The sequence below is a fragment of the Microcebus murinus genome, chromosome 25, assembly GCF_040939455.1.
Source record: "Microcebus murinus isolate Inina chromosome 25, M.murinus_Inina_mat1.0, whole genome shotgun sequence".
Lineage (NCBI taxonomy): Eukaryota > Metazoa > Chordata > Mammalia > Primates > Cheirogaleidae > Microcebus > Microcebus murinus.
In genome coordinates, this window is record NC_134128.1 from 5,479,437 (window position 1) to 5,496,702 (window position 17,266).

The 17,266-nt window shown below is 38.3% G+C and overlaps 1 protein-coding gene across 1 annotated transcript in view; it reads right to left on the minus strand.

Moving 5' to 3' along the window:
• MYO3A (myosin IIIA) overlaps positions 1-17,266 on the minus strand; it is a 202,469-nt gene that overhangs the window by 76,022 nt on the left and 109,181 nt on the right. Inside the window, exon 16 of the mRNA XM_020284090.2 lies at positions 650-776. Coding sequence (XP_020139679.2) covers positions 650-776 — 127 coding nt within the window. The remainder of the gene's footprint in view (positions 1-649; positions 777-17,266) is intronic.

The following is a 17,266-nucleotide window of genomic DNA, read 5'->3' on the forward strand; positions in this document are numbered from 1 at the left end:
TAGGTTATGGATGAAACTTACAACAAATCAGGACTAATGGGGGCATATGCCAGGATTAAAAATAAAAGAATAGGATATACTCTAAACAGTGAAAAGCTATGCCATTGGAAGATATCAGTAGAAAATCGTAAGTTATTGAAATAATTCATCAAACTCTACTATTAAGAAAAAACTTGATTTGAAGAGAATACCATGATGTCCTTCCCTAATGTAGAAAATGACTACAAAATTAATCCACCCAGGAAGAAGGGATGTGCAAAAGTCCATCCAATATGAAAACATACAGGTCTTTATTACTTTAAAAATGACACAGATGCTAAATCTAAAAGATAACAATTTACAAATATTTTCAGATCAGTTTACTAAATTTTAATTATATTATCTGTGATTTTATATCAAATGTAAATAGCTCCTAAAGTAGTCGAAAGTTTTTAGAAATGTTTTCTACAGTAATCAGTTAACTTGTAGGCATGAAGATCTGTTTTAAATAGTGAACTTAAAAAATTTCATTTTATACAAATTGAATCTGAGTACTCTTTTAAGGATGTTGTATAAGTACATTTGTTTGAAATTACCCTTATGCGACACTTACGGTATGTCATAAGACTTTGAAAAAGTTCAGTTTTGAATGGAAGATAATAAAACTCACAGTTTTCCAGAGCTGCGTGATTAGAAATGTGGCTCTTGTCAATCTGGTGTTCAGTTGCCACAGAAGAAAATTCAATATTTCCAACATTCAAGATTGCAGCAAGTATACTGTATATACTTCCAAGTTGCTGAAACACATCATAGAAACATTAGCATCATTCTCCCCTTGAGTATAGCAAGGCAGTGACCATGGCTGGGGGCAGACCAGGGAAGAAAGCTTAAGCTCCCGCATGAGAAGGTCATCCCAGAGACCACGATGTCAGACTAAGAGATCCAAGTAGGCTCAGCCTCATTCATTATCTTAACTTCAGAGGTGAGCACAGTGCCTTATAGCCAGTAAGTGCTTAAACTTATTTTAGGAATGCAAATATGAATAAAACATAGAAATGAGCTCTCTTCTGTGGAAGTAGACACATCTTATTAGGCCACAGATACATGTGAAATTTAACTTCAGAACTTAGTGTGGTGGTTACCATATGTACATTTTCCTTGAGGCCATCTTAAAAGTGAGGCTGTACGTGTGGATAAATGAGAGTTAAGATATCCCAACAATTTATTTATCAATTCACTGGCTGAAGGACATCTCAGCTGCTTCCAAGTTTTGGCAATTATGAATAAAGTTGCTATAAATATCCATGTGTAGGTTTTTGTGGGGATGTAGTTTTCTATTTGGGTAGATACCAAGAAATGTGACTGCTCAATTGTACCTCAAGAGTATGTTTTTTTGTGTAGGAAATTGCCAAACTGTCTCCCAAAGTGGCCATAGCATTTGCATTCCCACCAGCAGGGAATGAGAGTTCCTGTTGCTCCACATCCTCACCCCTCTTAATTTTGGCTCTTCTAATAGGTGTATAATGATACCTCTTTGTTTACAAAATTTTATGTAAAAAGTAACATCTCTGTTGCAGGACTTGAAGACCCTGAGAATGTGTCTGCATAGCCGGTTGGTTCATAGATTCCATTAAGTATCGAGCCTGTTGCTACCACGTAGCAGGCGATGACTACAGGTTTGTGTGATGAGTGCATAAGTGTGCTTTTCACAGTAGACCATGAAAACCACCATGGTGAGAAGTTCAAGGAAAACAGATTGATACATCATCCTGTGGCTCTTTATAAATATTAGGATGTATCTGATTTATAAAACATAGTATTCCAATAATTTCTTTACAGGTGATTTTGTTTGGGATGTGGAACATAAAGCTATAACACAAAGCACCTCACTCCTTGAAGGCTTTGTCAACACTCAGTATGTAACTTGCTCAGAAACTAAAATAGAACATACCCCTCCCTGAGCCTCCCACACTCACAATCTTTATTTTATTTTTTTATTTTTAGAGATAGAATCTCACTATGTTGCCCAGGCTAGTCTTGAACTCCTGTTCTCAAGCGATCCTCCCACCTCAGCTTCCTAAAGTGCTGGGATTACAGACGTTGGATTACAGACGTGAGCCAACACGCCTAGCTAACACTCACAATCTAATAGAAATGTTCCACTTGTGTAATAAGCAGAAAACAACACTATTAATTTTTTTAAAAAATATAAACTATAGGAAACATATCCTCAAACAAATAAAACAATACATAATGCAAGACATGGTTATTTCCCAACGTGTTATAACACAATACCAGCCTAAAGACAATACCAAAAATAAGAATACAACTTATTGGGCTTCAACTGTGGCACTTTTTAAATGAGATAAATGTAAATTTTTGTACAGATTCTTAGGGGGATTTGGTAAATCCAAAGTGTGGTAGTGGCTGATGGCTTTGGTTCTATTTTATGTCTAATTTAATTTAAATATATATTTTTCTTGATATGGATGTTACCAACATAAGGTGCATAAAACTATGGCCAATGAACTTGGAAATGTGAAAGACAATGCAAAATTCCATCATCAAGTATAAGGGACTGATTAGATCCAATTAAATAGTAAAGAGGTTTAGCCAGGGTTGCCGTGCCAAATCCTACCTACCCAAATATGCATAAAAATTGTTCAAAGAGGTTATGATGGAAATTGGGTAGGAGTGGCTGGGCGCAGTGGCTCACGCCTGTAATCCTAGCACTCTGGGAGGCCGAGGCAGGCGGATTGCTCGAGGTCAGGAGTTCGAAACCAGCCTGAGCAAGAGCGAGACCCTGTCTCTACTACAAATAAAAAGAAATCAATTGGCCAACTAATTATATAGAAAAAATTAGCCAGGCATGGTGGCGCATGCCTGTAGTCCCAGCTACTTGGGAGGCTGAGGCAGCAGGATTGCTTGAGCCCAGGAGTTTGAGGTTGCTGTAAGCTAGGCTGACGCCATGGCACTCACTCTAGCCTCGGCGACAAAGTGAAACTCTGTCTCAAAAAAAAAAAAAAAAGAAATTGGGTAGGAGTAACACCTGGAAGATGGCCAGGGGAATATGTGATACACTGGGTTACGCAACTAAATACCAGCTGAAAGGTACAGCTTTGATTTCCCCACCGACAGGGGTGAGAAAACATAGCTAGGGAATACATCCAGATATGTAGCTTGGATTAAATTACCCTAAATCAGTGATTCTCAACTGTTGGTGGGGGCGAGTCTCTCCCCAGGGGACATCTGGCAATATCTGGGGATGTTTTTGGTTGTCACAAATGGGGCTGGGTTGCTACTGGCACCTAGTGGGCAGAGGTCAAGGATTTTGCTCAATATTCTACACTGCACAGGAGAAACCCCACAGCAAAGAATTATCTGGCCCCAAATATAAACAGTGCTGAGTTTGAGAAACCCTGTCCTAGAAATATGCACAATCTAGATCCTTGACAAAGTCTCAAAATTCTCTGTCCCAAATAATGGGCCAGAACTTTCAGTCTCAGCTCACAACCTTAGGTCACAGTTCAAATAAGAATAGAGGTGTTGACGCAAACTAAGTCTATAGTATCAGTTGTGGGTTAAATTGTGTCCACCCCAAAATTGGTATGTTGAATTCCTAAACCCCAGTACTCGCAATGTGATCTTACTGGGACACAGGGTCATTGCAGATATAAATAGTTAGGTTGACATGAGGTCATACTGGAGTAGGATGGGCCCCTACTCCAATATCCTGGTGTCCTTTTAAAAGAACACCATGTGAAGTGATAGACACACGCAGGGAGAACCCCACGCGCAGATGAATGGAGGCAGAGATTGGGGTGGTGGATCTGCAGTGCAAAGATCACCAACGATTGCCAGGGAAACACCAGAAGCCAGGAGAGAAGCATAGAGCAGATTTTCCCAACAGCCCTCAGAGGGAACAAACGCTGCCGCATCCTGACCTCAGACTTCAGACTCTGCTTTGGGAACAATAAGTTTCTGTTGTTTAAGCCACTGAGCTTGTGAAACTTTGTTCGGCATCTCTAGCAAACTAGCCCAGCATCAGTACTTCTTTGTTAAATTCATGGAGAAGATATGTAATCTTGGGATAATCAATGTGTTTATTCCTACATGTTTGAAACCTTTAAGAAGATATTTGGGACATAGTAAATAATCTGACAATTAGTCTTGTGACTTCAACTTAAATGCTTATTTGACATTACACTTACAGTTTTAATTTGAAAACCACAACAACGTTTGATTGCAAATTGCATTCGAATGCATAAGATAACTTGATTTACTATATTAATAATTTTAAATTCTAAGATTTTCAATGATAATAAGTATAGTGCTTAAGAAGATTTAGTTACATGATTAGAAAGTGTAGAAAGCACTTTTCAGTCCTTGCAAGGCTGCTCTGTCAGTCATCTGGAGTGTTCTAAAGACTGAGATATACTAAATTTTTATATAGGTTCAGGCATTTAAGAGAATTTAATTAATTATGTTTGGTCAGGGCAATTTAATATTATGAGTTAAGTGGACAAAGAACAACTGGCAAAGTGTTTTCTATTCTGTTTATACAAAGATGGTTAGGGATTCACAAATAGAATAAAAAGATGTGTAAGTAGAACTTAAAACCTTTAGGGCAAAACTAGGTACAGGTATTTGGTTTCAAAATCATTAATATGTATATCGAATTAATTAAAGGTGAGCAGCTGTAAATAGTCCTCTCTGAGCACAAATATGCCTTCTTTGAACATTAAAAGCAACTAACAGGTGAACCACTTGCATTAGTTTCATGCTTCTCTGTGAGGGTCAGGGTCATGTCTAGACTCATGAACGTGATCAGCGCAACGCTCCTAACTGGTCTCTTGCCTTTGGTCTTACTGCTCTCCCGTCCTTCCACATGGCCATCAGGGTGGTTTTTCTAGCAGGCAAAGTAGATCATCTTCTGTCTCCAATTAAAACCCTTCCATGGCCCCTACTCCCCTAGGAATGAAGTTCCAGGTCCTCACCAAGGCACACAAAGGAGTGTTCTGCAGCTTCCTGTGACCATCTGTCTCTCCACTGTCGTTTCCAGCTACTTTCCTCCCACATGTTCCAGCAGCCAGACTACTCTTAGCTTTCCAAGAATTCCATATTATTTTGATACTTCACTTCTGGATTATGCTGTTTTATTTTTTCTTTCTTTCTTTCTTTCTTTCTTTCTTTCTTTCTTTCTTTCTTTCTTTCTTTCTTTCTTTCTTTCTTTCTTTCTTTCTTTCTTTTTTTTTTTTTTTACCATTCTTCACACATAATCTCTTCTTTGAATCTTTCCCTGATCAACCCAGACTTCATGTTTCTATAACATTCTCTGTTTGCTATCATGGAATTGATTACATTTAATTGAAACCATGCCTAGTATATATTTCTTCTACCAGATTATAAACTTATTGAGGATAGACACTATGACTAATTCATATCTCTAATTTTTAGCACAGGGCTTGGTATACAGGTGGCACTCAACACATGGTTGTCAAACTGTTTTCTTTTGTGTTAGTCAAGTGTCAGCAAAATTTCCTTTGCTTTCAAAACAGAATCTCTCATTTGTCTTATATGTACATAAGCCTCTTAGTCTGTGCCTCACAGTTTCTATTACTATTTGTTTTTCTCAAAATTTTTTCTTAATCTAAATGTCCCCCTTTTTTGGTGTCAAGCTTTGTATCCTGAGTTAGTACTTAGATTTTATGAGAACAAGAAGACCCCACTAAGCCAGGATGCTCTTTTCCAAAAGCCAATTAACTCCTCCAAGTGGCAGAGCCCTGTGGTTGGACAAGGTGTGACCCCTTTTCTCTGATTTTGTTCTGGGAGTGGAAGCTACAGCCGGTGCTGGATGGACTGAGATTGGTGCACAGAGCCCTTCTGGTGACATGCGGTGAGTCCTTTCTTAGGGCCCCAACCCACACTGGATGCGTAATGAAAGCCATGCAAGACAATGGTGGAAAAAGGGTCAATACCTGGACTGCAAAGTATGTGGAGGTCACCATGGGCTAGGATGCAGTGGCCAGGACGAAGTGGGGGAGCAGGCAGGCTGGGACAGGATGTGATCAGAGCTCACGTACTGGGCAAACAGCAACTGATGGGAGAAAAGGAGCTGCTCTGCAATCAGCATTTGCAGCTGTTTGTATATAAGGGATATTAATATGTCCTCTATTCTTAGGTTGAATTCTGCAGACACTTAAAGCAATAAAATGACATGAGCAATCTGCAAAGACTAAGAGGAAATTAAATGGCCCTCAATTTGAGTCATAAAATCACAGATAGTGAGAGCTGGAAGTGAGTCAGAGATTAACCATCCCTCTCCCCTCCTTTTACTGATAAAGAACCTTAGAACAGAGAGGCCTAGTTATTGGTTTAGTTATGGGCACACAGGCAGAATGGAGCAGCGCCAAGGACTTTGGCCCAGGGATCTCGACTCCCCAGCACAGAATTAGGTTTATTTTACCAACTGCCTCCCAGGTCCCACCATTCAGTTCAAGTTGTCAATGTTGGCTGAGTAATTACATTCTGAAATTATAAGTTGTCTTATGCTTTTTGGATGAAAGCAACAGCTAGGTTTCAAATTATTATTTTTACATAATTATAGTTGACTAACCAAAAGGGACACACACACCCCTTCCATCCTGACCAAAATCAATTTTTTAGAATGAGGTGAGAGTATTTCATGCAAGGAAATTCAGTGTTTTGTGCGATACTTTGAAATACTTAATTTCTTTCACAAATGCTATTTGAACATCATTAAAGTTACAACCGATAATCCAAAGAAAACATGCTAGAGTGTGATTTTATACTAATCTTAAGAAATGTAAGCAAAATAAAAGTAGAAAAAAGCCATTTTCATCTTAGACGTGAGACATGACTTTGTGCAAAAAAAAGCACAAAAATTTCTGTATTACATGGTAAAATTTGTCTCTAAATGAGACATGCTACTCATTGAATCATCCAACTACTATGAATCATCAAGCTACCAATCATTTATTTTAAAACTACAGCAGGAAAATGGCTTAGGAAATCATACGGTTTAAAACTTTTAAGAGTTTTCCAATTTGTGTTATTTTTAGAGAATATCTGGTTTTGATTTGCCTGTCATTCCTTTGGAGTGTGCTGAATCACAGGAGCACTCCTGAGCTGTAAACTCTGGGAACATTTAAAGGGACACACACACTGTGGGTGCTGTCAACACCAATGAGAGGAAGATGGAGGGAGGGAAGGAGAGAGAAAGAGTGACTGTATATTGGAAAGCCACCAAAATCGTGCTGCAGTAAACTGTGAAGGCAGCATGGCGTGCCCAGAGGATGTGAGAATCAGGCCACTTCACTGGATGTTGAAAGTTGCCTCTTTCCAAAATGAAACAGCTACTGACAAAGACCATATCCAAGAAAGCCAGTAAGAGGGCCTGACAACAAGAACAACAACAAAATCTGGACTGGGATTAAAAGCAAGTAAACACCCACTCGGTTTAATTCTACCATCTCTAAACTGGGGCAGTCTGCCCTGTTAACTCTGTCTCTGTTTTTAGATGGAAGACCATCACACATTAGGAAAATCACCTTGAACTGGACTAAAAGTCTTCACAAAATATCTAGCAGTGGTTGTGCTTTGGCACCAAGAACAGATGCTATACTTTCCTTTATCCTAAGCTATGTGTTTAGCTGTTCCATAAACACTAAGTATGTTTAAATTTGGAATATACCATTTGAAATCAATGAATTATATTTGTCAGTAGATGCGAACTGCAAAACTGGTTTCATTTTAATGTTACTAAACATTGCTCCCCAAGCAGGAGGAGGGAGCTGAGCCATGTGTAAGTGAAACATCGCTGCTAATGAGGGGGACTGAGAAGTAAACCAACCAATTAAAAATGATTCCTTGCTTCTAAGTTAGCAACCTCTGGGGGAAGGACTGGGGAAGAAGCAGATCAGCTCTGCTGATGACAAAAGGCATCAGGGAAAAGAACTACAAAGAGGCCCAGTCCTGGTCTCAAGCAGGAGCTGCTGTGGCTGTTGCATGATGTCTTCCAAGTTTGGGGGATGCCCTGTGACCCCACTGGCTGCCCCTGTTTCCCCCTAACCAGGCATCCAACAGGGCCAGACCAGGGTCCAAAAGGAGCATCTACCACTAGCAACACTGATCTTATGACCAAGGATTGAGGAAAAGGGTGGATGCTGCTTTTTTCTTTATTCACTGTCCTCCTTCCCCATCAGGGTTGATTTTGAAGAATGTTGTCTCCTTGCTTGGAAAAATTGCAAGCAGGGCTGGTGCAGCAGAGATGACAAACACATAGCACTTCCATGCAAGCAACTTTGATTATAGGCTTTTCAGTCCAGGCAGCGAAAGTACATTTCCTGAGGGGAAACAGGTCTATCTCCGAGAGTGGGGAAGACGCTGGTTTTACCACACATCTACTAGTATTCATATGTCTACAGCTTATGATATGCTAAATGGTAGGTGGAATAGTCATTATTTTCCTGGGAAAGGGTAGAGTGTTAGAGCTAAGGAGCCTCCCCAATTTTATGCCTATAGGGCAAGTTCCAGGGGTTGCCATGACAGTTGCAAACCGTCAAGGCGCTGATGGGCGTGATTTTTACTATGCTAATGTATGTTAATAGTGAAAAGGTTACCTTTGGACATGACCTCCTAGTTTCTGTGCATGCTCCTGGCCAGAAAAGTCCCTAATCTCAAGTTCATGCTGTTGTGGGTTTGGTTCTAAATGCTCATTGGCCTCCTCATTTTTGTCCCCCTTTTTTCCTGTGGTTGGCACTGCCAACCTGCCCCTGTCCCTGAAGCCCCTACCCCCGATAAATTGGCTCTGCTTTAAGAGCCAAGGACACCCTGGGTGCTAAAGTCAGCTCATGTCCAGAGGGACAAGCTGTGGGAGAGGTGAGCGCCAGCTAGGGAGAGGCTAGGGAGAAGGGAAGCGACATAAAGGGAGGGGCCAGATCTGAAACTGAATTTTGGCAGGGGAAGTGACAAAGATGAACCCAGAAGATGCACTGGGCAGTCATGCCCAGGAAAGGGTTGCAATAACTAGCAAGAGCAAAAGACTCAAGTGGTCACCTATGATTGATGCCTGGGGCTTCAGAATTACAGCGTAAGAATGAGTGGAATCTCCTTGGAGCATCTCTGTCTCTGTAGGTAGTTTGTTGGCTGTCTCTGTGTGGGGGCCGCTTATTGCCTGGAACGTGGCTGGAGCTCATGCCTTCTGAGTCAGGAAGTTTCTCCCCCAAACGAAAGCCACTACGAACACGTTTATTCCACTAGCATTAAAAATATCTATTTTCCAGAAATATATGAGGGCCATCTCTGACTCCAGATGCTACAGTTCAGATCCTGTTCCCAAAAGGCAGTCGGGTAAGACCAGCAGCACAATTTCAGCATGATGCAAGTCCACCTCCTCATGGCACGTGCAAGGGTGGACACCACTGCCCCTCACATGAGGCGTCCACGTGAGTTCTACGTGCTTGGTGATGTCTCAGTTGTTCAACTCCCACCCAGTCCTCATCATTTCCCCCCAACTCTCAAACAAAGGGTGCTATTGGCGAATTCTTCCGTACTCATATGTCAATCTAGTCATCCTGCCCACCTTTCTGTGCTGCTGCTTTTATTTGGAGGGGGGATGAGAGGATATGAGATGCACATATTGGCCATTTTAAGAATCAGGCTCTGGCCAGGCATGGTGGGCATTCTGGGAGGCCAAGGCAGGAGGATAGCTGAAGGTCAGGAGTTCAAAACCAGCCTGAGCAAGAGCGAGACCCCCGTCTCTTAACTAAAAATAGAAAGCAATTAATTGGCCAACTTAAAAATATATATATAGAAAAAATTAGCCGGGCATGATGGCACATGCCTGTAGTCCCAGCTACTCAGGAGGCTGAGGCAGGAGGATTGCTTGAGCCCAGGAGTTTAAGGTTGCTGTAGCTAGGCTGATGCCACGGCACTCTAGCCTGGGCAACAGGGTGACACTGTCTCAAGAAAAAAAAAAAAAAAAAAAAAAGAACCAGGCTCTGTCTCACTGGGAAAAAGTTCTTCACAATAACAAATTACAGCTGAGAGCAAAGTCTGAATGCCTCTCTGAAAGCCTTTACAGAGATCTTATTAAATGACGGATTTTTGTTCCTTTTTACAGCTTAAAAGCTATCTAATGCTTCAGCAGAGAGAAGGGCCCCATTCATCTCCTTTCTGCCTTAGAGACCACAGAGCCACTGGGCTCCCAGCTTGCAGCTGGAGTTTAGTAGTGAAAGAGTGAACAGCCTGAATTGTCAGCCCAAGTTCAAGGCAGGGTCCATCAATCAGTGGGGAGAATGCATCAGTCAGAAATGAAGATGGCCAAGTTGGAGCTGCTGCCTTCTAACTCAAAAAGTTATCTAAGTTCATCTCTGGACTTTTTTGTGAGTAAAATATTTGCCTAAGCATGCATTCAATCTGCCATTGAGTCTAGAGTACAGCTTCTCTCTCATCCTTCTAATTCACAATGTCTGGCAAAAATTGAGAATTCTTTGGGGAAATTGCTGTTATCACTCCCCCTCTGGTCCCAAGAGAAGTTAATTCTCCTTGTGTGGTCCTGGAAACAGCCTTCTTAGTCCTCTCTGGTCCCTCAGTCCCTCTCTCACCTACCTGTCCCCACAACCAATTAATTCATCTAGAAACAGAGTAGCAATGTTTATTCAGAACTCAAGGAGAAACTCTAAGCAGCCAGGAAAGAGTCTCCCCACCAAATATGAATTCCTCTTGGCCATGGAGGCCACACTAGAAAAATGTACTCTAAAAGTTGAAACGTTTCACAATAACCACTGCTTTGACTATGACACACCATATTACAGTAGCCCCCCTTATCTGTGGGGGATACCTTCCAAGACCCCCAGAGGATGCCTGAAACCATGAATAGTACTGAACCCTATATACATGACTATGTGTTTTTTGTCTGATGACCGAGACAGCCACTAAGTGGCTAAGGGGCAGATAGTGCATACAGCACAGATACGCTGCACAAAGGATCAGTCACATCCTGAGCAGGATGGAGCGGGACGGTATGAGACTTCATCATGCTACTCAGCAACACATGCAATTTAAAATTTATGAATTGTTTATTTCTGGAATTTTTCATTGAATATTTTTGGACCATAGTTGACCACAGGTAACTGAAACTGTGGAAAGTGAAACTGCAGGTAACAGGAGACTACTGTACTCTAAATATTCATTGCTATAGATACTGTCTGGTTTGTAAGTCAAATCTAACCAAGTTCATTTTATAGTAATTTTGATTTTTTATTTCTTAAGTTAGGATGGCCAACTTGTATCATTCATCTATATTTTCCATGCTTACAAGGATTACACAAAACAAAATCTTACAATAAGTCCTTATTAAGATAGTTTGTAACTTGGAACTCTATCTGAATCTATGCATTCCTGTTCTATCAAATATCTGTCTGGAACATCCCTGGGTTATAATGTTGGCTTTGAGGAGATGGATCACTGAAAGTCTGTAGGACCCAGATGAACAAAGATGATCCTGGATTTACCTAAACTTCCCTCAAAAGGTAGGGCCCTAATTCCAAATTGAAAGAAAAGCCATTTATCTGTCCTTTTCCAACCTCACCCAGTTGGCAGAAATCACACTTCATTCCCTGGGAGCAAGGTCTTGAAAGTATCCCTGCCACCTGCCCACAGGCCTACAACAGGGATGCCCAAGGTGAAACCGAGAGCTTTCAAAGAGAAGGCAAGTCTGAGAGACTCCTAACACCGAAGCTGCCAACAGCGTAAGTTCCATATTTGGAGAAAATGCACTTAGCAAACTGTTTTCTATGCCAAGAACACGTCCATCTTTGGAAATATTATTTTCTGGCAAACAAACGTATCACGTGACTAAAAGTTAGTGTTAGTAGCCTTTTATTTTAGAAAGGAGTGAACAGTGTCTTAAAAGTGGGCTATAAAATCAGTAGATTGAATAACGTCACAGCACATAATTTGAATGATTTTTGCAAAATTTCACTTCTATCAGCATTTCTACATTTTATATTTTGCTGACAAAATTTTCCAAATTTTCTGAGAATTAGGTTTTTGTTTTTTTTTTTTAGCTTAAGCCCTTAGTAGAGATCTGTTAACCCCAGGAATCTTAGTAAACTTCTTAAGCAGAAACATTAACTGCTTAAACCCGCAAAGAGTGTCATTTATAAAAATGAAATGAAAATTCAACCAATTGCACATTACTTTCTTGGAAGAGTTCATCTAAAAGCCTGATTTATATTCAGAGTGAAATCTTTTATTACACGATCTGAACACAGAAAACAATAAACTGCTAAGAGCAAAGTTTGAAAGCTTCTCTAAAAGCCTTCAAGAGTCCCTATTAAATAAGATACTTTGTTAGAAAAATAAAAAAATACAACCTATGGGACAGAAGGAAATTTTTATTACTCAGGAATAAATTTCTAGCCTTAAATGCCTTCATTATTAAATAAGAAAATGAAGACATAGAGGAACCAAGTGTTCTCTTTAAGAAAACGATCAAAAGAAATCAAATGACTAAATTATAATAAAAACGTAAAAATAAAATTGAAACCAATAATACCGATAATGAAAAAATTTATATGATAGCTTAAGTGCATCCAATAACAGCTGTTGTTTTATTTTTGCTTTCTTTTTTTTTCTTAAAGATTGAAAATCCCCTGTAACTTCAATTAAAGATAAAAAAGAACAAGTCCAGAAAGTACATATGATTAGAATGGGAAAGGAAACAAAGCCAGAGATACAGGGTAAATATAAAGTATTATAAGAAAAATCAGCAAGCAAATCTATGGCATGACATTTGATTATAATTTCTTAGCAAAATACAAATAACCCAAATAGAAAATAGAAATTTGAATACATAATTATCATAGAAGACTCAGAAAGGTGACTAAAAACTCAATATTAAAAAGGCCCCAGGACCACAGGCACGCTGAGTTTCACCTAATTAAAAAAAAATTTTTTTAAATTTCTTAATTCTAAGCTTTAAGAGCCACTGTCCTTGATCTTCTCTAATGGTAAGAATCACGTGGGGTTGCCTGTGAAAGGCACAGGTTACTAGGTCTCTTCCCTGGAAATTCTTCCACAGAGGGTGTGGTCCACACGCATGTATCTGTGTCCAGGTGCTTCTTATCTTCAGAGAACACTGGGAACTGATTTTAACTCTCAGAGGCCAAAGAAAGAGATAAAAAAGCTCACTGGCATAACTTTAGTACTCAAATCTGCTATAAAAAAGCTAAAACAATAGATAAATTTCATTGATAAAAACAGGGCATCCCCAAAGTCACCATATATAGGGAAAATGTGAAATTGTATCTAAATGTATCTTTATTTACAAAATACAAAATATTCATCACAAAATTTTACAAAATGTTTCCTTTGTGTGGGGACTTTTGGGATACCCTGTATATAGGTGCAAAAATTCCAAGTAAAACACTAGCCCATAGATCCAGAAATTTATCAAAAGAGTAATTCAGTTTAACTATATTGAGATTTTCCCAAAGATGTGAGGATACTTAAATATTAAGAAATCTGTCAACATAATAAGAGATATCAACAAACTGCTTTAGGAAAAAAATATGATTATATCAATAGCTGCTGAAAAAACATTGGGTAAAATTCAGCAGAATTCCTAATAACAAATGCAAGTAAAATAGTAATAAAATAAAATATTCTTTATAAAAAATATCAGCAAAATACTAAAATCATTTCACTTAAAATCAGAAATTAGACAGAGAGGCAAACTATAATCATTGTTATTTAATATTGACGTAGACTAGTGTTAGATGTCTTAAGTACATAAAAGAAAAAGTGACTGCCATAAGATAAAAGGGTTAAAACTATTCTTTTTGCTGATGACATGATTATATATGTAGAAGATTCTACCAATGGAAAAAACATTATATTTAGAATAAAAACCATAACAATTATAAATAAATTTAAAAATAAGGCACAAATTCTAGATGAATAAAACTATAGATTATTTTTTAAAACTCAAAATAACATATAAACAAATGGAAAGGATATCAAAAAAAGTAAGTCATCTTATAATTTGGGCTGAGAAGATATAATATCATACAAATGACAGTGCTCCCAAAATTAATGTATAAATTTAAAGCAATTCTAACTGGAATTCCAACTAGGGTTCTGGGAATGGAATAAATTGATCTTAAAGTTAATATGGACAAACAGCTGCTAGACAATAGCTAAGAAAAGTATGGAGAAGAAGAAAGTGAGATTAGGACTTGCCTTATCAGATAGGATGCCTTACTAGAAAAACATATAGATTCAAACCATTGTAATCAAGTCAACAGAATGTTGCTATAGAGATGGAAAACATAGATCAGTGGATAAAACAGAGGTATCAGAAATAGATCCTGTGTCATATAAGGCCTTAATATATGGTAAGTCAATCTAGTGGGAAAAGGATATAATATTTAGTATCAGTAACGGCAAAATCTCCTCTCCATATAGAAAAAGAAAAGTGGCGCATCATTTGGTACCATAAAGTAAATTTCAAATGAATTTAAGATAAATTTACTTTTTAAAGTTTCAAGAAAATCTAGGAGACTACAAGTACAACCTAAACAAAGACTCGAAATCTAGATGTTATAAACAAAAAGATAAACTTGTTTGAATATACAAAAATTTAAAATTTTTTTATGGTAAACAATGTGACAAAAGGAAGTCACAGACAAGTCATACAACTGGAAACATTTATAACACAAATGATAATGTCTACAACATTCAATGAGCACTCACAAATTGGCATAAAGCATATAAATAATTCAATAAAAGGGCAACATATATAAATATACAATTCATAAGGGTATTAACCTAAGCAGCTGGCAAACAAATGGAAAGATGTTCAAATATACTATTAGTTAAGGATGTGCAAACTAGAAATGAGATGTTACTTTCACCCATCAGACTAGCAAATGTTTAAAAAGCTGCAACATATTGCTGGCAGGAATGAATGGAGAAAGAATATTCACATGCATTGTTAATGGAAATGTGAAGCATTACAGAATTATTGGAAGGCGATCTTGCAATTTCTAGTCAAAATTAAAATACATATACTCTTGAACCCAGCAGCAGCACTGCTAGGAACCTATCTATCCCATAGAAACTGAGCAGTACCACTACTAGGAACCTGTCCCATAGACAGAACAGTAAATGAGGACATACTTCAGCTTTGCTTGTGGTGGAAAAGATCTGGAAACATCAATAGTTGCATGCCCAGTCATAGCTGAATGGCTGAATAAACTATGGTAGTACATACACCATGGAACACTGTATTACCTTTAAAAGGAGTGTTTCAGTGATATACTAGGTGGCTTGAAGGAATTTTCACAGACATTGCTGAATAGGAAAAATCAGATGTAAAGAAGTGTGTATAATACAATCCTATATTAATAAAACAATGACCACCTCTCCAGATATATGCAATGCACATATTTGCAACTGTGTGTGTCTGTGTATGTGTGTGTGTGTCTGTATGTGTGTATGGGGTGTCTACAAACAGGACTCTAGGAGCAGGAGATAAATATGGAATATTGGACTATATATATTGGGTTGTTAATATCCATTTGCTGAGGGGAGAGAAAAAGAAAACAGATGTGGATGAAAGGGAGCAAGATGGGGAAGAGAAAGCTGAGCAAAAAAGAAGCTTTTAAAAAATCTGCACTGGAAATTGACAATCTTTAAAAAGATTTAAAAGTTGGAGGACTCACACTTCCCAATTTCAAAACTAACTCCAAAGCTTTTACCACAGTAATCAAATGTGGTACTGGTTTAAGGATAGACATATAAATCAATGGAACAGAATTAAGAGACCAGAAATAAACCTATGCATTTGTAGTCAATTGATTTTTGACCAAGATGCCAAGAACATTCAGTGGGGAAAGAAAAGTCTTTCTAACAAATGGTGCTGGTACACTGGATATCCACAAGCAAAAGAATGAAGCTGGACCCATACCTCACACCATACACAAAAATTAACTCAAAATGGAATGATGACATAAATTTAAGAGCTAAAACTGTACAACTCTTAGAAGAAAGCTTAGGAATTTCTGACTCTGGATAAGGCAATGGTTTCTTATGTGACACTGAAGTCATAAGCAACAAAAGAAAAAATGGATAAATTGAACATCATAAAATTTAAAAACTTCCATGCTTTAAAGGACTTTTCAAGAAAGTGAAAAGACAAAAAAAGGAAGACAATTTTTCCAAATCATGCATCTGATCAGAGGCTAGTACCTAGAATATAAAGTATTCTTATAACTCAATAATAAAAAGACAAATAACCCAATTAAAAACAGGCAAAATATCTGAGTAGGCATTTCTCCAAAGATGATATACAAATGACCAATAAGTACGTGAAAAGAAGTTTAGCATCATAAGTCATTAGGGAAATTCAAAGCAAAACCATCATGAGATACAACGTCACATCCACTGGAATGGGTATAGTCAAAAAGACAGATAACAGTAAGTACTGGTGAAGATGGGGAGAGATTAGAACCTTTACACAGTGCTGGTGAGAATGTAAAATGATGCAGCCACTTTGGAAAACAGTCTGGCAATTCCTGAAAAGGTTAAACACAAGAGTTACCCTCCAATCCAACAATTCAACTACTAGATATATACCAAAGAGGAATGAAAACTTACGTCTGCATAAAACCTTGTACATTAGTGTTCATAGAAGCATTATTCATAATAGCCAAAAAGTGGAAACAACCCAAATGTCCATCAAATGATGAATGAACAAGTAACATGAGGTCTATCCATTAAATGGAATATTATTCAAGGATAAAAAAAATGCAGTACTGATACATGTGCAACATGGATGAACCTCAAAAACATTAGGCTGAGTGAGAGAAACCAGTCACAAAGGACCACATAATATATGATCCCATTTAGACATCCCATGTCCAGAATAAGTAGATTTATAGTGATAGAAAGTAGGGTTGAACTTGGAACAGGAAGTAACTGCTAATCGCTGCCATGTTTCTTTTTGAGGAGAAAAATTTATCTCTTTTTTTTCTTTTTTTTTGAGACAGAGTCTCGCTTTGTTGTCCAGGCTAGAGAAAGTGCCGTGGTGTCGGCCTAGCTCACAGCAACCTCAAACTCCTGGGCTCAAGTGATCCTACTGCCTCAGCCTCCTGAGTAGCTGGGACTACAGGCATGTGCCACCATGCCCGGCTATGAGGAGAAAAATTTAGAACATGACAAAATTCTAAAAATGATTATGGTGACAGATATACAACTC